Genomic DNA, 27447 nt, shown 5'->3' with positions numbered 1-27447 from the left:
CTGTTAAAACTCATGATTTGTTTGAGCTGTAAAGTTGTTTAAATTGTCGTTTTTGCATTCGTTTTAGGGTTCATGACATTATGTTGTCATGGCAACGAAGTTGTAAAATTACACTTAGTCTAAAATGTTCCTCAGATAAACTTTTTTTTTTCCTGACATCTGCTATGCCTAATTTGCCATCAAAGGATGTCAGTTTGACTTTCCATTTACCCAAGATGCTCTACTTATTAGGACTGTAAAGACGGATGCCATTTATGCTGTAGATGTAATAAAAGGGATACATGTCTTTCTAATGGCAGGTTTAATTAGTGACTGCCATGAGGCCAATCACCTGGGATGTGACTGGTTACTGGTGGCGCATTCTGCCAGCTTCAGCATCTGGGATTCTGTCATACTCTGTTTCGCTGCTTTAATGATTCTCTCCATGGGAGACATCAGTCTTACTCTCATCTCCCAAACCCGCTTGGCAAGCACATCGTAGACAGTTTGGAGTCTTCTCATTGAAGTTGCCATGTGGCACATTTTTGTCATAGATATTAAAAATTTTCTTGTTTAACAGATTATTAGTAGCCTTATTTTGTTTAAATCTAAAGTGTGACATTTTTGCAACATTAAAATACTCCAATCCCAGCTTAATGCGCAAAAAAGGTTAGCCATTTGTAGATTGATTTTCACAAAAGTATAAACACTGTGGCGCTACATTGGCTTGAGCATCCAAACCAGCCCGACATATGAACACTGGCTCAACCAGTGATGTGTGTTTGAGGAGGGAGTATCTGTTTGTCCAACATATGGATTTATACAAAGCGACTTAAAAATGAGGAACAACAAGCAATTTGTCATACAGAAACTATTTCTGCAATATTGCACTGCAAATTTCTCAGAGTAGTTGTAGTGTAGAAGCTAGCACAGAAGAAAGACTATAATATATATTATATGACTTTTAATGAGCTAGCTTGCACAATCCAGACGAAAAAGACTTAAATTATAAAAATTATGTACTACTAGTTAGACCATCAATCATAAAATTATGAAGATACACTAAGCATACACATACACTTTATTTTTAAGAAACTGTATTAACCTCACCACAGCAAATTTTGCCAGTTACAAATAAAGAAATGATTTCCTTTGGCGGTGGCAAATACTAAAGCCATTCCACCAGCACTGTTGACCGCGGTTAAGCATGGTTTAGCTAAATGTGCAGAGAAACCCAGACCAAGAATGGTTTGTAATCGTGCCATACCGATTCATTCTCAAGTGAAACTGCTACTGGAACCGTTCCTCACTGTGCTCGGAACTGTTCAGCCCAATGTTAGAAAAGTGTCTCATGTCCGAGCACAAAAACATAATTATGGCCACATGAGGGTGGTCTGTTTCACTTGGAAAAGTAAGGCAAGCTTAGTGACACCCTAGCATCCTCCCACAACACCCTAACAACCACCCAGTAGCCATATCACTATGTAGCTCAAGATTGGTGCCCACTGAAGCCAAGCAGGGTTGAGCCTGGCCAGTACCTGGATGGGAGACCTCCTGGGGAAACTAAGGTTGCCACTGGAGGAGGTGTTAGGGAGGCCAGCAGGGGGTGCTCACCTTGCAGTCTGTGTGGGTAGCCTAATGCCCCAGTATAGTGACAGGGACACTCTAAAAAGACACCGTCCTTCAGATGAGATGTTAAACCAAGGTCCTGACAATCTGTGGTCATTAAAAATCCCAGGGCACTTCTCGTAAAAAAGAGTAGTGTTGTAACTCAGGTGTTATGGCCAAATTCCCCCCATTGGCCCTTCTCAATCATGGCCTCCTAATAATCCCCATCCATAAATTAGCTCTATAACTCTACTCTCTCCTCACCACCAATAGCTAGTGTGTGGTGAGCATTCTGGTACACTATGGCTGCTGTTGTATCATCTGGGTGGATGCTGCACACTGATGGAGGTTGAGGAGAGTCCCCTGTTCACTGTGTAAAGTGCTTTGTGAGTAGAGTCCAAAAACATACATTCATTCACCCAGAGCACCATAACATATCTCAGCACTAAAGACATGTGGTAGATGAAGGAACACCAACTTCAGCTTAATCTTGCAAAGACAGAATTCCTTGTGATCCCAGCCAACCCATCTGTGGACCCCAACCTCACCATTCATTTTGGTTCAAACACACCAATGCCAACACGGACAGCCTGGAACCTGGGAGAGGTGGTTGATGACCAGCTTAACTTCACCGCTCACATCTCATCAACCGCCCGCTCTTGCAGGTCTGCGCTTTACAACATCAGGAAACTGATGTTAACAGATTAATTAATAAGTGCTTCTACTTCATTCAGTCCAAACGAACCTCAATGGTCTTATAATCTAGAACAAAATCAAGAGAGATCTTGTGATAACCAAGAGTATATTTCATGACTACAATACTAATTTCTCAAAATAAATGGAATCAAAAGTGGGAAAAAAGAACAATAATACACAAATCAACCGCCTCTTCGGCCGCCTTTTTTTTTTCTTCAGTTGTTCAATCTTCATTGTGGAACAACGAGCACAGGATTGTGGGATTTCATGGGCTGCAAAGGAAACATCAAGATGTGATGCAAACATTGGAGGTAGGAAGCGAACAAGCCATGTCTGAATCCATATACAGCCTCCGAAGGCAGCATTTTCCTTGTTTTGGATGCAACCCTGGTCCAAGCTCTAATAATTTCAAGACTAAACTACAGCAACAATCTGTTGGTCGACCTCTCAGCTAGCGTGATTAAGCCACTGCAGATGGTCCAGAATGCAGCTTCGCAACCAAAGAGGGAGAGGTCGCCCCCTCTTGATTTCACCCCATTGGCTACATAAAATTCAAGGCTTTGACACTGGCCTTCAGGACAGCCAGTGGAACAGCACCATCTTAATTCAACTCACTCCTCCTGGTCTACAGTATGTCTCTTGTGCAGTCAATGAACAAGCGCCATCTGGTGGTCCTATCGTAAAAAGGAACATTTCTCTATTCCTCTGTGGTGAAATGAGCTTCCAATCTCCACATGATCTGTTGAAACCATCTCAACATTCAAGAACCAGCTAAAAACACATCCGCGAGCACTTAACCAAGCCACGCTAATTGCATTTACTATTTAATTAGAAAAAAATAGTGCTTTCTTCTGCACTAGCTTCTTTCCTTTTATATCTACACTGGGAAATTGGCAGTGTGATACTACAGATATTGGTGACTTTTAATACATTTGCAAAGATATCAAAACTCTGGTTTTTGCTTTGTCATTATCGGGTATGGAATGTAGATTGATGTGAAAAAAATAATATTTAAAGCATTTAAGCATAAGGATGCAACATCATAAAATTTAAAAAAATACTTTATGAATGTATAGTATTTCAACACAAACTTTGAGTCTACTGTGGCCACTGGAAGGTCCTATGAAGCCCTTGAGAGTCCCAGTTAAATCATGGCACCAGAAAATCATAGAGATGGGCGTGGGCTCTTTTGACTTGGTAGCGTTTTGCCACGGCAAATACAAGTGATATTTTCAAGTTATCTATCTAGTTATTTTTGCAGTTCAGTTTGGTGACATTACTGCATGGTGCAGAAATACACTTTATACACAGGTTTAATATGACTCCCTTTTTGGCATGACCATCAGCCACAAGTTTATTTTTCAAGCATTTCCATTTACAGACAATGAGAAACAGAGCTAAACTGAAAGGCACAATCTATTTTTGGACAAAATTAAAAGCAGGAAACATGAAACAAAGAGAGACAAAGGGTATTTAAAAGAAAAACATGATTTGAAGTCTAAATAAGTTTAGGTCTCATCAAGAGGGTATATTCTTTGGCATTATGTCTTGTGAAAAGACCACCTGTGCTCTGATTGAAGACTAACTGAGAACAAGAGAAGGTCAAGCCACCTCACACCCTTAAATATCTTCAACTGCGTCAGTGGTGCAGCACAGATAACAGTGTAGAAAACGTCTAGGTTACTATTGTAACCTCCGTTCCTTGATGAAGCAACACTAGGGGTCTTTCTTGAAGGCCTCGGTTACTTCTGAACTTGAGAAAAGGCCAATGAAAAATTGGCAGACAAAATTTGCATGTTCCTCTCCTGGACACACGGGTATAAAAGCAGGGAATCGTGCATCTGTCCATTCAGGTTTTGCACTAAGGAGCCGAGAATAAGGTTCGGCCATTACAGTGGCTCAGTACAGCGTCGTAGCTGGGGGAACACAACGTCTCGTTCTCTCCATCAGGGAACGGAGGTTACAATGGTAACGATAATTTTCGATGTACTTGGCAGGGCAGAGCTGGTAGTGTTGTGTCAGGAGGCAAAAGCGCGTCCCGAGTTTTTGATGCTGAGAAAAGACTCAACGTTTAGAAGCCACCGGGGGACGCCCTCGGCGAGCAGACGGAGCACAACTTGTGCTGGAATGGCAGCGAGGCATGATGTGAGAGATGGCCTCCGTCTATTTCTTCACCACCGAAAACTGCTGGGCGAAGTCGTCGACGGTGTCACCGAATAGGCCGAGCTGGGAGACGGGGGCGTTGAGAAAGCGGGCTTTGTTGACCTCCCGCATCTCGACCAGGTTCAGCCACAGGTGACGTTCCTGAACCACGAGGGTGGCCATCGCCTGTTCGAAGTTCAGCGCTGTGAACTTCGTGGCCCGGAGGGCGAAAAACATATTTCTGTGCCTTGGTCTGGTGGACTTGCAAGAGGGCCATGGCATGCAGGGCGGAGGCGGCCTGTCCGGTGGCGCTGTAGGCTTTGGCGGTCAGTTTAGAAGACATCCTACAGGCCTTGGAGGGGAGTACCAGGTGATCCCACCAGGTGTCTGACGCAGGTGTAAATTGACGGGTCCTTAAACAAGCCCTCATAATAAATCTCCAACTGATTGACAAATTCACTTGTGAAATGGATTGCTGTGAACTGTGTGTCAAAGATTAACTTATGTTCAATAATATGGTAGTAAACAATACCTTGTATTCTAAAGCCGCTTTTTGTATTGTCTTATCAATGATTAACTCTTCTGCCACAAGAATTTAATACATTTTAATGATCTGAATATTTTTTATTTATATATATGAGGGATATAAAGGATATGGATATATATATATATATATATATATATATATATATATATATATATATATATATATATATATATATATATACATCCTTTTAAATATTTAAAGATAACTATGTATTATTATATATTGATATAAATATGTATAATCATTATATATTGAATTATTGTTATATAAGGGGCTTTCTCAGCAAATATTTGTATATGCGATTAATTGCGATTAATTATTCGGGACACCATGTATTTAATTTGATTAAAATGTTTTATCGATTGACAGCCCTAATATATATATATATACTACACACATACATACACATTTACTGTAGGAACTACAATACTACAGTGAGCCCCTGTGCCATCTGCTGGGAGAAAAGAGAATTGCAGCCTTGAACATCACAAACAAATATGGCGCAGCAGTCGAGTCACAGAATTAGAAGCAAAACACCTTTAAACTAGCTTTTCCTGGTTTGATTTTGAAAATGTAAGTGCACTGGATGATAAAACTCAAATATCTAGGAAAAGTCAAGAAAGTAGGCCCCTGGAATTTGATCGAATGCAAATAAAAAAAATTCTTAAAGCACAACGGTCAGATGACCGCATGCACGGCTCTTCTAGTGTTAAGAAACAGTTGTCCATTACAACGATGAATTGTGTATGTATTTGAAACCTGGCTGTTTGGAGTCATCTTAGTGCTACTTAATTTTTATATAAATTTTTTGAAGCAATAACATGACTAACTTGTGGTGTCTCTTCTGTAATGGGCAGTATTCTTCACTGCAACAACCAAAAAAACAAATTTTCTTACTGAGTATTTTTTTTTTTTCCCAGTCAAACAATATAAACATTCTTAAAACATGACAAATTTACTTGAGAAGCAAAATAAGATAAGATATACAGTATCAAATTATGTTTTCAGAAAAATCTAGCAAAATGTAGTCATGTTTATGCTTCTAACAAGAAAAAAAATGGCCTATGGGATAGGAAAAATAAACTTGATTAATAGGGAAAGCGTGATTTATAAGGAATGCTTTTCTTCTTGTTTTAACCCTTGAACGCACATGTGGATCGAAAATGACCCAGCATCTAGTTTTTAAGGCATACAGTAATTTTTACATGAAGTTGTATTCCTCAATGAAGGTGCCTTCTATCATGTGAACTGACTTTTGTTTTGTGTTTTGTTTAATTTTCTTTTTATTATTATAAGATAAACGGCATCACTACCCCTAGAATGCATTTGTGGGTCGTATATGACCCATATGCATTTCCTATGGTATACAGGAGAGAATTCTGATGTTTTCAGTATGCCTCACCACCTCTAATAACAAATATAGCTACATAGAGCAAAATACTGTAGAAATATAGTCATATGACAATACAGAGTACATAATGTTGTCATTTTATTATAATAATAATAAAAAACAATTATCCAAGTCCATATATGTATGTGTTTGTGTAAGTAGCCTTTTTTTATATATTGTTTGCAGTGTTTATCCAATATTGTGCTCTTATTATTTGGTCATAAACTACAAGTCCAAACAGAGCAAGCATAGTTTTCTACATGTCAATGGAGCACTGCAAATTTGATGCCCTAAACTCTTTTAAATTTTGTGCCATTGGCAATTTTTATCATAGACCTTTTTCACACTCCGTGTTTTGGAAAGTGGAAGTAAACATTTGCAGGGTAAACTTTGACAGAGGTGAATGGGAGTGAATGGGAGACTACAGCAAATATTATTTTCACTTACTCATTTGCTCCAAGACCAAAAGAAAAAATCCACTATTACGTTTGAATGACTTTCCAGAAGAGGACAAAGTGGTGGATTAAGACAGTAAAATGGTGAAGATGCCAAATTTACAGTCACTCTGTCAGCAGCTGTAATCGAAACCCCTTCGCAGCTGTGGTAATTTGTTTTTTAAAACTAATTTCAGGGTAACATAACACAAAAGCATAATGTTATACATTTACAGTCAATATTTAAAAAATGTATAATATATAAAATAACAACACAGTTTGTGAAAAAGGTCTATTACAAACTAAATCAGATTCAAAAATGACTTGTGCATGTACATTTCAAGCAAGGGAGCGATTTTCCAATTATATTTTGTTTTTTACTAAATTATTTATCAAGATGGACAGGAGGACACGTACAACCATGTGAACTGAGCGAGCTCCCCGTTCATTTCTCCAGAGGACTCCTTAATCTTTAGGCCACCCTCATTTGCATTGTCAGTTTCAAAACAGTTCTGAGGCTAAATATTCAGTGGGCCTTTCCGTCAATGCTGCAAAGTCTAATCCCCACAAGCACTCACAGTGCATGTTAAGCGTGGCCTGATTACCACATGCTGGTGTATATGTTTGTGGTATTAGTACATGGCTGAGGTAATGGGTTTATTCATTTGGCCATTTGAAGTGCCTAATCCCATCAAACACAGCCGCTGTGATGTCAGTGACCACTCCTATACGCTGTGAGTGTCCGTCCATACGGGATGTCCCAGGGATGCCCTGTCTCGGGGGTAAGCCTGTGAAGATCTCCAGACGTCACAAGCTGCATGAGCTTTAGTTAGCATTGAGGAGTGCGTCATGTCTGCCATAAGATTAATGCATCTTACCCTAAGGTCTGCTAGCACATGAAAAAAGTTTATTATGTCATATGTTTGAATCAATACTATAAATGTAAATATTCAAGGTGTAGTCTCACAAACAATCATCCAGGAAGCAACTTTGAAACTGTAGCTTGTCAAGTACCATAAAAAAATCATAATTAAAATCAACAGTAAGATCTGTCAACAATTGTATCGTTTTGTGCATCTTTAACTCAGATGACGCTAAAACTCTATTTTTCAGCTAATGCGCATGTGTGTTCTCAAGTTGACTGTATCTACAAGGAGATTAGGTGTTTTACCTGTAAGGCGGGACTTCCTTTTCTAAATCCATTGAGCGTTCCAATTTCTCCCATTCATTTTAATAACAGTAGTCCGTCTCTGCTAAACTGTCTCTGATCATGGTCACACGAGGTTTTAAGAATGCTAAATAATTTCAGACACCACAAAGAACAGGATATGATGACACACTCGAGGGTTTCTGGTTGAAATGAACAATAAATCACAAATAAAAATATATAATTATATTTAATATGGTAACAAATGCCATCTACTTACTTTCCAGCAAAAAAAAAAAAAAACCAAGAGGTCGGTCGATCTATTACTGGTCACACATCTTCCTTTTACATGAATTAGCAGGTCAAAGTTCACTAAACCTGAACTCTGGGACAATTCAATTCAAGTTAAGAACTTAATGTCATAAATTTGATTTCTTTATTTTAGAAATTAACCAAAAAGAACAAAAATAAATAAATAAATAAAATAAACGGTGACTGAAGCTAATATTTCGCCTAACATCTCCTTCTATGTTCAAAGGAAGAAACAACGAGTGAATAATTTGAAAAAATTAAAAATAAAACAAAAGATACAATTTTTGGCTATCCCTTTAACTATTGAAGCAGAGATGGTAAAATATAATATTATTGTATATATTATCACCCCCTTTTGAACTATTGATGGAAGATGAGGGTCAGAGAGAAAGCAGTAGAAGTTAGTCATGTTAGCAGTTTAAACCAGTCTACGGTGAACAGTTTCTGGGTGTGGGTTATTTGTAATCTACAGTGACAAACACTTTGGAGGCACAGTGCACTGTAAAGCTTAAGCAGATAAAAGTAAATATTACAACGTGAAATGAACCATTACAAAACTACTACATTGGTACAAGAAACACTGTGTTTACAAAAGTACAACTGGGTGGCATGTTACTCTATGATTGATTCAGAAACAGAAAAGACAGTTTAGATAATGACACAGCCATGATCGCTACTGGAAAAACCACAAACAAAACAAGTCAAAAGGAACTCAAGGTAAAAGACCACTGCATACTAATAAAAAGACACAATTTACTGAATACAAACACCTGAATCCAAAATTCAGAATTTTCACACAAAGACCTCAGGAACCTTGAAGAAGGAATGTCATAAAGGTTTTGGCAGGAGATGAAGATGAGTAAATGATGACAGAACTTTCATTTTTGGGTGAATGATCCCTTTAAGCTTAAGTCTACAGTAGGTGTCACAAACTGCTGTCCGATGTGACGGCAGAAAGTCCTGTACCATCGGCTTGTCCATTACTGCAAGGGCACTCAAGCAGAGACATCCACTCTAAGCTCGCCACTATTTAATCCCTCATTAATTTGCAGCATTGCTTTGTTGCAGTAATTGATTGAACTAGTCAGTGACTACATAAAGGCGTTTGGCAAGGTCCAAAGGTCATTCAAACAAGCTTACCTGGCACATCCAAGAAACACATTCATGCAATACCAAACCGAATATGGTAAAGCAAGCTGACAAGCTCTGCCTTTTTTAAGTTATTCAGAGCTCATTTCAATAGATCAATTGCATTGACTTCACACTGTAGCACATTGGCATGCAACTTCTGAACATTCCCTATAAAGTGCTCAGGAAGAACCTTCCCGAAACCACACATACAATAGAGAAGCTGTGCCAACACTTTTCCAAAAATATTATTACACGCATCACAGCAGTTCTGAGGTGAAATTTTCACTGAGCGGCGCTAAAAGGGAGATGAATTTTCACCAAAAAATATGACATTTACATTTAAGCATTTGGCAGACGCTTCTATCCAAAGCGACTAACAGAGTACTTATTACAGGGACAATCCCCCCAGAGCAACCTGGATTTGCCTTGCTCAAGGACACAATGGTGGTGGCTGTGGGGATCGAACCAGCGACCTTCTGATTAACAGTTATGTGCACCACCACCACTCCATGAGATTCAAACTCCACCCTGTTTGTAGTATTAATCGAGAAGTGTCTATGGAAAAAGTTGATTATTTAAACTCTAGTTTAAATTTGACATTTTATAAAACCATTGGTCTTCCTTAAAACAACCGACATCTGGAAAGTTTTCAGCTTATTGGTTGAAAAAAACAGGTGACATTTCTAAAAAAGCATGATTTGTATGTGTTTGCTTCCAGGCCTTAGAGAACAATCCTCTCTTGCCATAGGGAAAGTTACCACGTTTACATGAATACGAGAATACTTCTTACGTTTGAAATTGGTGTATGGGTTTACATCAGCTGTGTTTGCGACTCCAGAATACATGTGGCTCAGTCAGTAAGCAGCTTTCATGTAATGTACCGCTATGTAATGTGCCATGCTTGTGTAAATAACAAACATGGCATCCGAGGATGACTTCACTATTTTATTCTCTCTTTATTTCCAGATATTCCAGAGTTGTTGCTCTGTTTGTTTTCATCCCAACCTGCAGCGGAATTGCACTGCAATAGTGGGGTTTCCCTCCTACGTAAAACTTGGGATTCCCCCAATGTACAAGCGCATACATGTGAACGTGAGGGACATTTGACATTTTATGTTGGTGTGTACTTTATAAAAGTGTATAGTTTATAGTGTGTGTGATTTTTTTCTCTATACTCCCAGAAATGTCGAATTCTTTCAGTTGCTAATGTCGCTAATACATTTACATGAACACATAAACCGCATTCTCTGGGAGAAAGTCAGGTGTGTTAAACCACTTTCTTTGAATCACTTAAATGGCGTAAGGAAATCAGTGTTCTCGTTTACACAACGTTTCAGAAAGCTGCTTTCAGCAAAAACCCTGGAATAAACAGTTTTCTTAAGTGCATGTAAATGTGGTCAATGTATAATGCTTTTGTCTCACTATAATTTGATCATGGTGAAAAAAAATTCAAATTACAAGTCTGTTTTCCTTGCAAATATTTAAAGTGCAGTTGGTATGAGAATCAATTAAACCAACATCAGAGGTTTGTTTAATGTCATAAGTCATGTGCTTGCCCCTGAAATGCTTTTGACATCTCTGTTTAAGTAGAGACTAAATGTTACTAAATGTTAGATTTGTCCAAGACGATTTTCAAAAGGTAAGCTAAACTAAACATTTTGTTAATTTTGACAGCAATTACTGTCAATTAAGGCTTCCACAATTAACTAACCGTGAAAAGTCAATTGCATCATACCATTTAGATCTAATCCCATTTGCATCAAATTTTCGATTTACAATTTTTTTCAGCCAGTTGAGCATTGTATCTAATCACAGACATGTGTATTTTGAGTACATAAGCCTATCAGTAAAGGCAACATCAAAGGAATGAATTGACAAATGTGATTTTTGTCATAATCGAGCAGCCCCAACACTGGCACCACTGCATGTCAGGTTGTGTTGCATTCAGCAGTCTTCTAAAACTTGTTCCACTTTTCAGCTATTTATGTGCCATGTTAACTTTCCTGTAACCTCATTTATCACTGTTGTAAAGCAGCACGTCAGACTAACACTGTTATAGACACCGCAGAACCTCATGAGAGAAGCAATGCACGAAACCCAAAGCACGCTGCTGTCATGCCTGAATCATTGTGGACCAGCCTCTGCTTTAGTAGCTCTGTTTTGTTTCACTGGCTTTCCACATCGAGGTGATGACACCAGAGCCTGCTGTTCATACTCATGTGTCGACAGGAGTTTTGTCTAAGAGGTCATGTGAAACCCCAAAGCCATGAAGACAGAGCCTGTCAATGTGGCTTTACCATCCTAGAAAAGGTTGTGGCTGCACACGTAGCATGGAACACCCAAACAAGGAACAAAATCCATTTGAAATAGTCCTAAATTGTCTATATTTTATTGTATTAAACGGATTGTAAAGAAATTGCACTGTTCATGACATGATGTGTATGGCAAGACAAAAATTACTTTTTAGCCAGCCATATTTCATTGTTTCAAAAGAGGGATAATAGAACATGTATTTTCACTTTATGTCAACAATAAGTATCTTCCATAAAGACATAATGATGTATGAGAAACCTATCCAGGTTTGTGATCATTAACGTGAAAACGAACATAAAACTTCATTTTGAGTCACTTTGACACCAAATAGTTTTTTTGTTTTGTTTTTTTGCACTGAACAATTGTTGAGATTAGGGGTGCTCCGATCGATCGGCCACCGAACGGTACTGGATGATGGTCATATCCTATGACTCGATCGGTGATCGTAATTTGGCTGATTGCATAAACTGATTGCTCATGTCGCAAAAGACACGTGGCTCCTTTAAGACTTCAGCAGCACTGTTGTGGCAACACGAAGCATGGGGAATATTGGCATAGTGTTGTAAGACGACAAATTTGATTCAGCAGATAAGCATGATGCAGTGGGAGAGGTATTGGGAATATAAAAAGCTTGTACTGTACTGTTAATGTGGCATTTCACACACGATAAGACAAAGGGAAAAAGCGAGAGCGGTGAAATGGTCCTCATTAACATTCATGGCAGCAGCTTCTCAGTCTCAGACAGGCATAGGCATCTCCATATCAACGCGAGTTACACGATGTGGTGCAATTCAAAATCTTTATTAAATATCTCCCGATTAAACGGCTTTAACACTAGTTGTACCTGTAGAGTTCAGAAACATTCCCTCTTTCTCTGCTTTCCTTTCATCTCTTGCCCTCATGAGAGAGAGCGTGTTCCCCTCATTAATGTTCAAGCAGCAACAAAAGAAAAATAAACTAATAATACAATCATCCAACTAAATGAAGGAATTTATAAATATAATAATTCTTTATACTGTATTAAGATATCATAACATAATGTATTAAATATAATGCAAAAATAAAATAAGGAATAATAATATGAATATGAAATAATGACAATGAATCAATAATCAAAAATGTCAGATTAAGTTTATTTGCACCTATGGGTTATGAATTTGTCTTCAGTTTGACACTAAGCTTCATTTTTTGTAGGGCTGTCTATCTAATATAGATAATATTTTATTAGCCTATAATTGTTTTAAAGTCTTATTTATAAAAAAATAAATAATAATTTTTTAATAAGCCTTTTAAACTTTTTTTATCAGCAAAAACTAGGCAAAATGATATTACTGGGAAAAGGAAATTTCATTTAACAGTGACAGAAGAAGCTTACATATAGCCAGTTATGACAGAGATCCTGATAAAATGGTGAAATGATCGGTATCGGCTGTAAAAATCCCGATCAGAGCATCTCTAGTTGAGATATAAACATTTAAATGATATGACATTATGATTTAAATGCTTTCCTTTAAAAACGTAAAATGTCTCTTGGACAAAGTGACTAAAAATAATGGAGAAGGTCACATATGTTCTTTGGAGAACCAACTCTTAATATTCTCTGGCTTTGTGCATAGTTCATTCTCTTAAAAGCCATATCCATTTCTGTCTTGTTCTGTTTTTAACGCAAGTTCATTTCATGATCAAAACTGGAGAGAAACTTGTCTAGACTGACAGTTTTCCAAACCCGTCTCAATAATTTGATATATTCAAAAACATATATCGCTTTTTTTCTTGAAATAAATGAACCAAAGAACGATGTTATCAGGATTTTGCCAATACTGCAATAATGTTCTTAATCAGTATGTTCAGTATTTGTTTGTTCAGTAAAAATAATAAAACATTCTTAAAAATATGTTTTTTTTTGTATCAATTTGAAATTCTGTTCTTGACTGGTGTGGAAATAAAAGTCATATATTTTCGTATCTTGTAAGATAACTTATGGTGTCTCTATCTTGTACAAATTATTACAAGTTGTTATGAGGCTGCGTTGTATTTTTCTGAAGTCTGAACTCTGTCTGCAGGGGTTAATGATAATGTACAGTACAGTACAAATGGTTCAATACACTGGTGATGAGCACTTTCTATGAGAAGTGAAATTTCACGTTTTCACCCACAGATGGCACGTCAGCAATGCTGGGATTGCTCAAATTGCTTTTGCTGTAATAAAAGTGCAGCAGGCAGTACCAACAGGCCAGAGTCCTGTTGTAGCAGGTGTAATTTGAAGCAAAGGCCAAATAGTGACCCTTGTGGAGACCAAAAAAAGCATCCCAGATAAGATTGCAAACAAGGCAGTCTGTTCAGCAAAAGAACTGACACCTCTTGAAGTACAGCTCACCACCTGCACTTTTGCTTTATGCTGATACTTGCTTCAACATTTTTACAAATCTACAAGCCAACATGTAGATCCTTATGGGTTTGGTGTGTAAACAGGTTTGAACAACCTTTTGAGCTTCCCTTAGTCATTAGTCAAAACTATGCATTCACAAACACAGACCCAGCTATCATATTATGTCTTGTGTGTTGTTTTTACTGACGACTCACCATATCCAAGAATGCCTTCGGAACGGGAAGTTGTTGACGTGCATAATTTTTTTCTCCCTTCCTGTGCAACTGCGGCCAGTCTTCATTTAAGCGAAGGTTTGGTTTAGTTGGCTTCTCTCTCTTGGAAATAAAAAGCTCTTATGTGGCCCATGGGACAGCCATTATACCCTCTACTTACATATCTCCAATCATCTCAACAACAAGAAGTCTGTCCAAAGTGACACAAAGAACATCTTCTCTTGTCTACTACTCCATGGAAGAGTCCTGAGAAGATGCTTTAAGCATTTAAACTTCTATTTAGGCAGTGTGCATAAATAAAAAGTTAAGGCAACTTAACGATGAGCATGTCAACAGAAAATGTCAAAGGGTTATTCCATAGTAGTAGAGCAAAAACAACAAACAAATCGTAGCACGAGGGTCTTTCCACTGCCTTTTATGTGGAATTTGAAATTCATCATGGTCAATCCTCATTTTGAAGTCTTTTTATTGACAACTGTTCCTCATGTGCGTTTTCTCCAAGGCATCCAAGGAAAACGCTTCATTTGAATGATAGTTATGCAAGCATTTGACTCCAGGAAACCGTAATATTCCTGGCTCCATGGAGAGAAGGATGACAGATCCGATCCGATCCGATCCGGTGGGCTGTGGTTGTCCTCAGTATTCCAGTCAAGTCCTGGAATTATTGATGGTCGAGGTTGCACACATTCCCCCTAAAAAAGTAAGCACTCCACTCCTCACAAGCACTGTCTAAGCTACTGATTCTCTTAGTGCAGACAGCTCTTATTAATTCAACACTGTTTGCTGAAGGAATGGGTGGAGTAGCCGTAAGGCATGAGATGTAGAGGAGAGAACAAGCCGAGTGTCATATTAGGGTTGCCTGCTTTCTCCTGTCCTGTTTCGGCTGAATGATCCCACAATCACTGTGCAGCGAGAATCCAATTAATGCATTCGAAGCACTCTTGTAGCACGTGCTAAACCTCTCAGAGTCACTGTCGCATGTCATGCGTCGTCTGTGCTTGGGCTCTGTCACTCGACATAATCTCGAGGGTGCTCTTTCTGTCGCTTTCTCTTTCTCCAGCCAGAACAGCAGTGTTCCTGGTTCTTCTCTTGCAATTGTGTGCTCTCTTACTCTGCTGCAGCACCGGCCCAGGGCTGTACAGGGTGTGTGTGTGTGTGTGTGTGTGTGTGTGTTTGTGAGAAACTGTGGGACTAGATGTCTGTGTGCAAGCGTCAAGGGGCCCCACAAGGGAAACTCTGACCAGCCAACGTTGCACAGCGTTAAATAAAGCCCACAGCGTGACAGCTGGAAAAGCCTGTTTCTGCAGCAGGGATTTAAAGCTGATGACAATATTCCAAAGGTCAGGAGCAATGACAAGTATGATATTTAATATATAAAAATTAAAGACTTAAAGGGATAGTTCAACCAAAATGTTAAATTCTGTAATCATTTATTCATCCTTGTGTCATCAAGGAGATCTATTTACATATTATCTCAACTGTTTTTCCTAGAGAGCAATGAGATCAAAGAGCAAATGGAGAATTCTGGTTAAATCTGAAAATGTCCAGGTACTTTCAACTCAAATGAGCGTGTGCATGTTAAATTTGTGGAAATGTAGCTATGTAGATAGAAGATCAAATATATTATACTCATTCTATCTGCAATTTGGATTATTTAGCAGAGATGGGCCATTCTATTCAAATGAATTGGAGAAGCCTTACAGTGTAAAGAGTCAATCAACTTTTACATACAGACATCCCCTGTCAATCAACTCTAAAACACGCATCACATTAACTATACAAGCTGGGAAAATTCAGCTTGTTAGTGTAATATGAGGTAAAGAATCACAATTTATGATACAAATATTGTCTGATTTTATTTTTGATTTGGAAATATTTTCTTTGATAATATTCAATTGAATATTTAATCTTGACCAACCTTATTTGAGATTTTGATCTTTCTCCATTCAAGAAGATAGGAGCTGCATTGTCATGACTGGAAATTCCAAAGATGGTCAACAGTGGACTGACTTGATAGAAAGACTTTGAGACAACTATGTTTGTGATCTCTAGGATAAATATGTTTGGGCAGTGGGGGTTCCCATGTTCCGTGCGCCCCAATGTCGTCATCAATGACTTATCACATAATGCATTATCCAACAGCATTTTTCCTCCATATTGTACAGCCCTATCAGGGCCAATTATTTGACCAATAAATCTGCATATCGGCCATAAACAGGAAAATGCTGATGGTTTATTTATAATTAATTGTGTAAATGAATGCATTATATAAAGTACAAGAAAAGAAAAATTATATGTGTAATGTAAAAAAATACCTACCAAAAGAAATCTGAAAAAGCATGTTGAATATGCATAATGTTGTAATGTTCTATCATAATATGAAATATCAGTTCCACAAAAGTTTTTTTTTTTTACTTTTTATCTTGTATTTATTTCACCGTGACTCGCTACAGTATTTGGCCTGTCATGCGTTCAACAGATCCAATTCTTTTTAAATGGATATGTATTGTTCTACCAATAAAAATAGCTTTTGTACATCAATGTACATTTTTAAGCATAATTCCTAAGCAAAATGCTAAAAGGTGAGTAAGATCCAAAATATCTGCATCGGTCGACAGTTAGATAAATGTAGATAAATAATATATTTTTTTTTATCTGTGCATCTATACACTTTTTGCATGTCAACAATTGTCTAATTTGTTTCTTTTATGTGTATTTTTATTTTTTCCAATTAAATTTTATGAGAAGCAAAGTTGAAAAGACAAAGTCATTAAAAAACAAATAAGAATTCTATCAGGTCTCCTGAGCTATAAAGAGCAACCTCTGAGCAATGAAATTGTCCTGTGGGACAATACGTACATTAAGCACAAACTCAATGACTGTGTCTTTTGCATAAGCACATGGACATAACCCTTCAGTTGCCCTATCATGCTTTGGTAATGCCATTGTAGAAAAAAGAGAAAATTGCGAACTTCCTAATGTCTATCTTGAAGAATAACCCATGTTGTCCAGCTAAGTACATTCGATTCTCATTTAATTTTCCCCTCTGAGTGACAGAAATAAAGAGCCCATTGACAGATCGTTCCATGTGACATAATTCAATTTCACTTCTAAGTCTGACTGATGTTGTATTATGCAGGGCCAAACATAGAGTAACGCCTGATCATTAATCAAAAATATAATTCTGACATAACAGGATGTAGATGTCAAGAATTACAAATTTGGCGACGTAGACATTACTGAATGAATGCTTTCAACAGCATGTGTGACTAGCATGCTTTGAATGTCTTATTTGGCTAATTTATGTGCGGGTTGAGTACATTGGCCCTTTGACGGTTACATGCACTGAATAAAAAATAAAGACTTCAGTATGACACCTATGCTGGTCATTATCCTATTGTACATAGGTCATTGACAAATATGGTTGTTAGAGATAAAATTTAGTAGAAATGTAATGTTTGTGTTCATGTTGTTTTCATACACGTGTATTTATTTAATTAGTTGGAAAACAGTCTTGTAATAGGCTGAAGACTGAGTCAGACGGTCAATTTCACAAAGTAAACACCAACAGAACTCTGACAACCGAAATAAATACAATACATTTTTGAATCACGATTATTGAGAAATCTTGGTTACTTAATTTGAACTGAACAAAACGTGCCTTTTAAAAAATATATATTTTAATATCAGAAATATACAAAAAGAGAATAGAATGGCTTAAGCCATGGGTACTCAACTTTGGAAAGCCGGGGGGCTGGAAAGCAGGATCCGTTTAGCCTCGAGGGCCGCACATAATACATCATGGACACATGTAATTAACAATAATAAAATAAAACATAATATACTGTATAGATAGATAGCCAAATTCTTGTAAATGAGTGGTTCTTTTAAAAATAAAAACTGTGATGTTATAATGATCATAAACAGGTCAAACACACACACACACACACACACACACATGTTGTGTTTCCATGTTTTATGGGGACTTTCCATAGACATAATGGTTTTTATACTGTACAAACTTTATATTCTGTCCCCTAAACCTAACCCTACCCCTAAACCTAACCCTCACAGAAAACTTTCTGCATTTTTACATTTTCAAAAAACATAATTTAGTATGATTTATAAGCTGTTTTCCTCATGGGGACCGACAAAATGTCCCCACAAGGTCAAAAATTTCGGGTTATACTATCCTTATGGGGACATTTGGTCCCCACAAAGTGATAAATACACGCTCACACACACACACACACACACACACACACAAGATACAGTACCCTCAAAACAAGACATATGCAATCATTATCATTATCTATTACCCTCTAACAGATTTATTTTTAGGTAGGCTAAGTAACACAAATCACCAAAAATTATGCATTTGGGAGAACCAAATGTTTGCGACGAGCATATATCTCTGTTGCGCTCGCTTGTCACCCGACACATGTTGACTCACGCTGTGGCAGTGACGAGCAAGTGTAAAATAGAGACTCAGCGGGTGCATGGTTAAAGTGACCGAGAGCGCACACAAACATTTTTTATTAATGCGCGCAGTGACGCAGCATTCATGTTATATAAAATGTACAGTATATATTTTTATTTTTTTTACTATTTTACATTTTCATGCCACTTTTTTTACTTTGACAGAAAAATATCAAAATTGTTTTGAACATGTTCATCATAGTAGAGATCAGGTGCATTCAAGTAATGGTTTTGTGTACAAAAAATTGCATTCTTCATTAATTGCACCAATCCAGTCATGCTCTTTTTACTGACACTGACTTCAGCTGAGATTTGTTGCATAAGCTCCATTCACTTCTGTTTTTGGTTTTTTAAATGGCCTTACATTACATGCAGCAGAAGCCCACTATTTACTTATTAAAACCCTTGTGTAGTTCAGCGCTGGCCATAAATGTCACTTTGTTTTTGCTGCAGCTATGTGAGAGCCTGGTGCACACAGTCACTTCAGATCAACATGAACACACGAAGCACACAGAATCGCTCGAAGAGCTGCAGTGACACTAACTGCTCCGCAGCACGGAACCAGCCAGATTCTTACTAACACACAAAGAAGAGATTTTGTGAAGCTGCAGTGTGTGGATCTTATATGTACACTCATATTAGATTTCAATGAGCAAACATGTAAACTTCAATGCTAATATGTGTGTTTCTCTGTTCTGGAAAACAATGTTAAGAGATTTTTAAAACTGTAGCTTTTCAAGGTACTCATAATTTAAAAGCAATTACACTACAGTCACATTAGAAAAAACCCTTTAGAAAAAAAAAAAGTTACACCGCAAGTAACTAACAAAGAGTAGATACATAAATGGTATTCTAAGGAGCAATGTTCAGTGGTATTCTACATTCAGTGTTGGGTGTAACAAAGTAATTAGTAACTGTAATCTAATTCCTTTTAGTCAAAAAGTAGTGTAACACTAAATCATTCTCATAATCAGATTACATTTACTGACCTAAAGTTACTTAAGACCTTCAGTTGAATTACTTTTAAATGCATTACTTGTGTTTCACATATTTCTAAAATATTACGTAAAAATACACTTAAAACATGAATTATATTAATATGTACTGTTTGCATTTCTGTGACAGCTGAAACATGGAGAAAATATAGACATAATATTTAATCCGCTGCGAGGAATTTTTTTTTAAGTGTCTTTAGAAAAAGTTCTCAGCTACTAAAAAATTTGTAAAAGTAATGTAATTATACATTTTATTACTCAAACCATTAAATATTACATCACTCATCTGATTGCAATTTTTTGTGAAGAAAATGTATTTGTTCTGGATTACTTTTATGAGTAATTTACCCAATATTGATTACATTATCAGATTCTACAGCAAATCAGATTATATAATCAAATTAATCAGTGAACCAGGTTTATCTAAACCAGTTTAATTAAATTTGTATATAATAAAACGATTCCTTAGAAAGAATCAGACTTCTGAGTGCTCCATGCTGAATGCTTAAGAGTGTGATAAATGTCTTAGTCCGTAGGTTGAGTGCACAAAGCAACATAAGCAATAGCGATGTAGCGTTTTGTCATGCTATAATGCACTTTTTTTTGGGGGTGTTACTTGTTACTTGAAAATCTACAATATTTTCAAAACAACTGTTGATCTAATGGCGCACTAGTTTATTGCATCTACTATATATTATAATGTTAAAATTGTTTTTTATTTTTTATTGATGCATTTCATTCGAGCTACAATGTAAACACTGTTTTATTTTTTAAGCTAACAGTTTGATTTTGACATAAGACAAATGTTCTATTTCTGTGCACAGCTAATTTTGTTGCATATTTGGCACAGGAAACAGTGCACAGGAAATACTTGAAGAATTGCTCCAATGTGATGGATTACCACAGTGCAGGGAACTGTGTAAGTCCCCCAGTCAAAACACTAGCTAGAATAGACAGTCTCCAGCTCTTCTGTCCTTCCTCAGGGCCACGAGATGCATACCCCCTGGGTGGAAGGACTCAAGATAAAGAGATATTTCCTCTTGAAGGTCCTCCTGCTGTAGAAAGTCTACAATCTACAACCCTCAGTAGGGCCTCTGCCTATCACCCGTCTTCTGTCTGCAGGAACGTTAACTGATAACACAACTACACAATAGCCCACACACCCATGAGCTACACTACTCCTTATTTCCTCTTAAACTCTCTGAGGGAGGGACTTTCATTTACATACAATTGCCACTGAGCAACTGTTGACTAGTTTCTACATGCATGTATTGTGGCGTCTCTAAATGGAGACTCTGAAGTGTAATATCTAAAACTTTTTAACTATCTTTATCAATTTTTCAAGCATTTAACCACCTCCATTTTGAGCCAATGTTTCCTGCACCACACCCCAACTGAATCTACAATACCATGACAAAATAAATTATATTTGACCTAGTTGTGGGTTTGGAATGTGAATTAAATGTTATGAGATAAAAATACTGGAGTACTGTGAAATAATACACATAAATAACACATAATAAAAACACCGGATTCATAAACAAATCACTCTTATAAGTCAGTTCTTCTAATGAAATAGTGAAAAAAAGATTCACAAACTCATGATGTTACAAGGAGTATAAGTATAAATAAAGCATAAATAAAATAAACACAGAAACAAAGGAAACATTCACGAAGGGGACCGGTCGTACAGGTCAAAACACATACAACAACTGACAAGGACTAAGCAAACAACAGGGCATTAAATACAAACTGACTAATGAGGGAATGGAACGCAGGTCAGAACAATAGGGAACAGCTGGAAGTGATCAGAGCAGGGGATTATGGGAAGTGTAGTCCATGGGGAAAAGATGACAGAGGTAAAACACAGGGCAGATAACAGCGAATGACACATGAGTTATCGATTTGAATAACTGAAATATCCACTATATCAATCACAGTGATTACTTAATTAACATCTGACCCACTTAAAGGTGTACTCAGTAATTCTAATCCAATACACTTTTTGTCCAATTCTGCAAATATCTCCACAACATCTTTCAAATGTAAACAAAATGGACATTATAAACAGACTATTTAGCAGAGATGGGTCACTTCTATTAAAATGAATGGGAGAAATTGGAACGCCCAATGGTGAATGGATGTAGAAAGGTAAAACAGCCAATCATCTTTTAGATACAGACATCGCCTGTCAATAAACTCAAGAATGTTTATTAGCTATACAAGCTGGGACAATTTCGTTTTTTAGCGTAATCTGAGGTAAAGAAGCACAATTTATGATACCAGTATTGTCAGATTTTACTAATGATTTGAAATAAAATCTTTGATCATAATCTTGACCAACCGTTTTGTAGATTTCTGACTTTATCCATTTAAGTTTATAGGAGCTGCACTGGCATACTGCTTGTTTACATAGAAAAATAGGTCCCCGGGAGCATTACAAAGATGGCCGCCAAATGAACAGACTTGCTAAAAAGACTGAAATATACTTGAATTAATTAGAATCTAATCAAAATAATAAATGAAAGCTTGTGAATCGCAATCAAAATGGAAAAACTGTATAAATTTGAAGTCCTAGTCATTAAAGATACACTTTCACACAAGTGTTTTCTTGTAATAAATGGTATTTAAGCAAAAAAAAAATAATTATAATAAAAGTATTCATCTATGTCACTGAAAATATTGTTTTGTTTAGCATATAATTGTAGGACCAATTATTGGGGGGTCAACAAAAAAAAATACTGCTTAATGTATGTTTAAAAATAACATTTGAAACAGTATCTGTACGAAATGATAAACTTTCCAAATAGTAGTATGCTAAAATGTTGTCACATGACCTCACTGTTTTACATGTTTAATTGGAGTGGCATCAAATTATCACCTTGGAAATAAAAAGGGTTATGTAAATATTTGTATGTATTGTTTGGTTAATTGTCCCCTGCTGCAAAACCAGAACTCTGTAAATTCTAGGAAACACTGTTCTTTGCATATGTATATTTAGCTTTTATCTCCCTGTTGCCAAAATATCAGATGCCTAAATCTTGTAATTTTTTTTTAAAATAGCAGTGGGCATGAGTTATGCAAGTCAGACAGTGTGTGTGTGTGTGTGTGTGTGTGTGTGTGTGTGTGTGTGTGTGTGTGTGTGTATGTGTGTGTGTGTGTGTGTGCGTGTATTTATCACTTTGTGGGGACCAAATGTCCCCATAAGGATAGTAAAACCGAAATGTTTGACCTTGTGGGGACATTTTGTCGGTCCCCATGAGGAAAACAGCTTATAAATCATACTAAATTATGTTTTTTGAAAATGTAAAAATGCAGAACGTTTTCTGTGAGGTTTAGGTTTAGGGGTAGGGTTGGGTTTAGGGGATAGAATATAAAGTTTGTACAGTATAAAAACCATTATGTCTATGGAAAGTCCCCATAAAACATGGAAACACAACATGTGTGTGTGTGTGTGTGTGTGTGTGTGTGTGTGTGTGTGTGTGTGTGTGTGTGTGTGTGTGTGTGTGTGTGTGTGTGTGAAGTGAAGTGAAGTGAGGACATGTCACTGGCTTTTCCGGGCTGCTTGGCTGGCTAAAACAGGAAATGTCAAACACAGCCAGAGCAGGTATACACAAGCGGTGTGCAAGGTCACATCCCGACCCCAGCTGAGGGAACCTGCCAGCTTTTAAAATGCATGACCAATAAACTGCTGGTTTTTACATGCCTCTGAAATTTACCCAGCAGGTACAGTCTTGGATTACTTCAAACTTCACAGCATCTCTGTAGACGTAGCTGATTATTCAATGTTTTGCACGGACGGTGCAAGAGTGGGAAGGTTCTCTTAGAAAAACAGTAGGAAAGCTATATGTCTGCCATCAACAACTCCCTGCTGGTGTGCTTTTCACGGCACTCGGTTGAAGTCAGTTTCATTTTCTTCTTGCTTACACCTCTCACACAGTTTTATGTTCTGTACGTGTGGTTTAACACAGTATGCAATAGGTGGCAAGCTTTGTTTGTGATCTTGCCGCCTCTCTCGCTAACAGGTGTTTTCAAAACACACAAGATGTGTGTAAAATGCTCCAGCACAAGCGTCCTAATGCATGCAACTGCTTCATGTACTTGACATGTATTTGAAAAAACTGTGAACTCGTGATTACCATGCAAAACACCTTTAAGATGTAATACAAGATGATACACAAAACCTTCACAAACACAATACGAGACCCCGTGTGACAGAATGGGTTAAGAAGAGCATGGACATTTCAACTACAGATGTAGCAATTACTGATACAAGGTGAACAACTGCAGGCAAAGTCCAATGCCATCTGTCAAAAAACAATGCATTTCTCTGAAGTAATGTGACGCAAACACACTGGATTTGAGGATTACAATGAAACAATAGTGACTAATGATTGGGCCAGTATGGAATTTGTGTCTGTGGAATTTTCTCTACACAGATGATAATGCATATCACATAAACAAGAGTGCTGTTGTTGTGCAAGTTGGCTCATACAAGAACATGACTTTTACAAGTTCACTAAGTTCAACTATTAACCCAAACCTAAAACTAACCAGGATTTAATAGGATGATTACTGTAGTATACCACAAAAGAAAGAAAACATTAGGGATTTCTACGAGATGAGGGAATTGTATTACAGGTAATTAACATAAATCAGTCATGTGTATGCATAACCAAATTTGTTCAGTGACATTTTCTTTCCTACAAATGTGGGTCGATAGGAGGATAGCTTAAAGTATGCCTGTATAGTTTCGTATCTCAGTTTTACAATACCAGGCTATGTCAATTGTTCATCCGAGATCATACGATACAGAATATATATATGTCAAGATGGTCCCAAGTTTTATTAGCCCTAAAATCATAAATAATTAGAACATGCAGCACTTTGCTACATTAAAACCTTGCATGGTGTTCATGGTGTTCATGGTGGTGGGTCTCATCAGCAAGAACGACGAGTCAGCATACAGAGAGGAGGTGCAGCGGCTGACGAACTGGTGTAGAGCCAACAACCTGTCCCTGAATGTCAACAAAACAAAAGAGATGGTTGTTGACTTTAGGAGAGCACAAGGTGAACACACTCCGCTGAACATCGACGGCTCCTCTGTGGAGATCGTCAAGAGCACCAAATTCCTTGGTGTTCACCTGGCAGAGAACCTCACCTGGTCCCTCAACACCAGCTCTATCACCAAGAAAGCCCAGCAGCGTCTCTACTTTCTTTGAAGGCTGAGGAAAGCACATCTCCCAACCCCCATCCTCACTACATTCTATACAGGGACTATTGAGAGCATCCTGAGCAGCTGCATCACTGCCTGGTTTGGGACTTGCACCGTTTCGGACCGCAAAGCCCTGCAGAGGATAGTGAGGACAGCTGAGAAGATCATTGGGGTCTCTCTTCCCTCCATCAAAGACATTTACAAAAAACACTGTATCCGCAAAGCAACCAGCATTGTGGATGACCCCACACACCCCTCACACAAACTCTTTACCCTCCTGCCGTCTGGCAAGAGGTACCGAAGCATTCGGGCCCTCACGGCCAGACTGTGTAACAGCTTCTTCCCCCAAGCCATCAGACTCCTCAATAATCAGAGACTGGTTTGACACACACACACGTGTCCTGAGTTGCACTTTAATTACTGTCACTTTATAACTGTCTGCTACCTCAATAACGGCTATGTGCATAGAACATTATCTCATAGTATGTTATGTTTACATTTTTAGAAACTGTCATCTTTTTGCACTACTGAGTACTGGTCGGCGCTGCACTGTGTCTATTGTCCTGTTCATTGTCAGAAATTTGTCGTACTGTCCCGTACTTTTTGCACATGTTTGCACGTGCACTTTATATAGGTATATATATATAGGTATTTTATTTCGTTGTGTTGTCTCATGTGGTCCTGTGTTGGTCCTTTGTTGTTTTTATGTAGCACCATGGTCCTGGAGGAACGTTGTCTCGTTTTGCTGTGTACTGTACTAACTGTATATGGTTGAAACGACAATAAAAACCACTTGACTTGACTTGAAAAGGAAAAAATTAAATGGAAATGAAAGCCTATGCAATAGTTCTGAGCAGAGGGCTTTTACTAAGCATTACATCAACCTTTTTCATGATCATGCCTCTGCCTTATATGCTCAGCACAGCTGTCCATCACTTCGTTGTGCCGTCATTGTTTTCATCCAACGCCACACCATCACCACCAGTTTTGGTTGTCCTGTCGTGGGGGTAAGCTCCTCTTCCCTGCATTCAGGTAGGATCTTATGGTTTGAGCAAGAATCCTTATAATTATCTGTAGGATGGTGATTGCGCCATAGGGAACAATGTTTTCACTAAGCTCATGTTATTCTCATACTCTCGAGTCAAGGATCACGACTTGACCCCGCCCAGACACCAAAAAATGAAATGTGTCAAATGTAAATTTTACACATTTGAAACTGGAAATACTGGACATTTGAACTGAAATACACCCATATGAATCGGAATATAATTGAAATCGGAATCAAATCGAGAGCTTGTGAATTGGAATCAAATCGAATCAGAACACTGTATCTATAGCCAGCCCTGATATCAACTGTTAAAAATCTAAAAATGTCTCAGGACACCTTCATTCTGTTTTATTCATAGTTCTGTGTCTAGTCTTTTTTTTCATGCAAGGAAGAATTTGATGTGAACAGAACGGAAAAGAAAAAAATCATCTGTCCTCAGATCCTTGAAAATTATAATATTACTACAAATAGAGGTACCTGAATTAGCCAACTGAAAAGAAAGAATTGTGCCCAGCATTTTTACCATTTTTTAATCATTCAACAGATTTCCACAATGTGGAACAAAAAGGTGTGCATATTTTGTGTGTCTAAACATGATTGGAGCTCTCTTTGGCAAACCAAAAACAGCCATGGGCAAACCAAACACATGATGAAACAGGCATGGGAAAACAGCCTAAAGCCATATAATAAAGTTTCCATACAAGAACGCACATGTTGCAGTTCAGACTCTGAGAGAATGACAAAATCACATCCTTTCCCTCTCGCAAATTACTGCAAAAGGACAAACAAGCGCCATTTAATGGCAGATGTCTAATTTGTCTTTGGTGACACATTTCAAGAGTCTTGAGTCTCTTATCTTAAGTATAAAAAGGCCGAAATGCTCTAAAGGCTGTTTAATAACACATCTGGTTTAACAGTGTGGAAGAGTAGGAAAGGAAAAGAAAACTCTAATCTCTGACTCACCATTTATAATATGACCTACAGGCTAACATCTGTGCAACTCCATGGAAAAAATACTGCAACCAGCTCAAGTGGAGATTATACAAGACTCCAACACAAGTGAACAGCCAGAAATCAAGATATGAACACTTGCAAGGAGATGGTTCAAAGTTTTATTAAAGCTAATGGTTGTAATTTTGTCTATGTTAAAATACTTTTTCCTGTCCCATCTTAATATATAGAGACACTGTATAAGTACGTACAGCATAAGGAAAATGTCCTTCACGTGTCCCCATACAATCTAAAAACCTTTAAGAAAATAATCTATAATGCTGGTTTGAGATGTCATGTGAGCTCTGCTGAGAGTGTCTTCACAGATGTAGGCCTACAACATGCAAAGGCACATTGCATGGGTGATTTTAATGAGGCATTACATGTGCAATGAGTGTACATTGAGACTCAAGCGACATG

The 27447-nt window shown here is 37.6% G+C and overlaps 1 protein-coding gene across 4 annotated transcripts in view; it reads right to left on the bottom strand.

Moving 5' to 3' along the window:
- Nucleotides 1-27447, bottom strand: part of LOC127635439 (cAMP-specific 3',5'-cyclic phosphodiesterase 4D-like) — a 146487-nt gene that overhangs the window by 93237 nt on the left and 25803 nt on the right. The window contains exon 1 of one of the 4 annotated variants that reach the window (XM_052115493.1): nucleotides 14283-15448. The exons of the other annotated variants lie outside the window; for them this stretch is intronic. Coding sequence (XP_051971453.1) covers nucleotides 14283-14368 — 86 coding nt within the window. The 5' untranslated portion in view covers nucleotides 14369-15448. Of the gene's footprint in view, nucleotides 1-14282; nucleotides 15449-27447 lie in introns of those variants that run through there. 4 annotated transcript variants of the gene reach the window in all.

The sequence above is a fragment of the Xyrauchen texanus genome, chromosome 43 (assembly GCF_025860055.1).
Source record: "Xyrauchen texanus isolate HMW12.3.18 chromosome 43, RBS_HiC_50CHRs, whole genome shotgun sequence".
Taxonomy (NCBI): Eukaryota; Metazoa; Chordata; class Actinopteri; order Cypriniformes; family Catostomidae; genus Xyrauchen; species Xyrauchen texanus.
The sequence above is the reverse complement of the archived record's forward strand: the minus strand, read 5'-3'. Positions and strand labels throughout refer to the sequence as shown.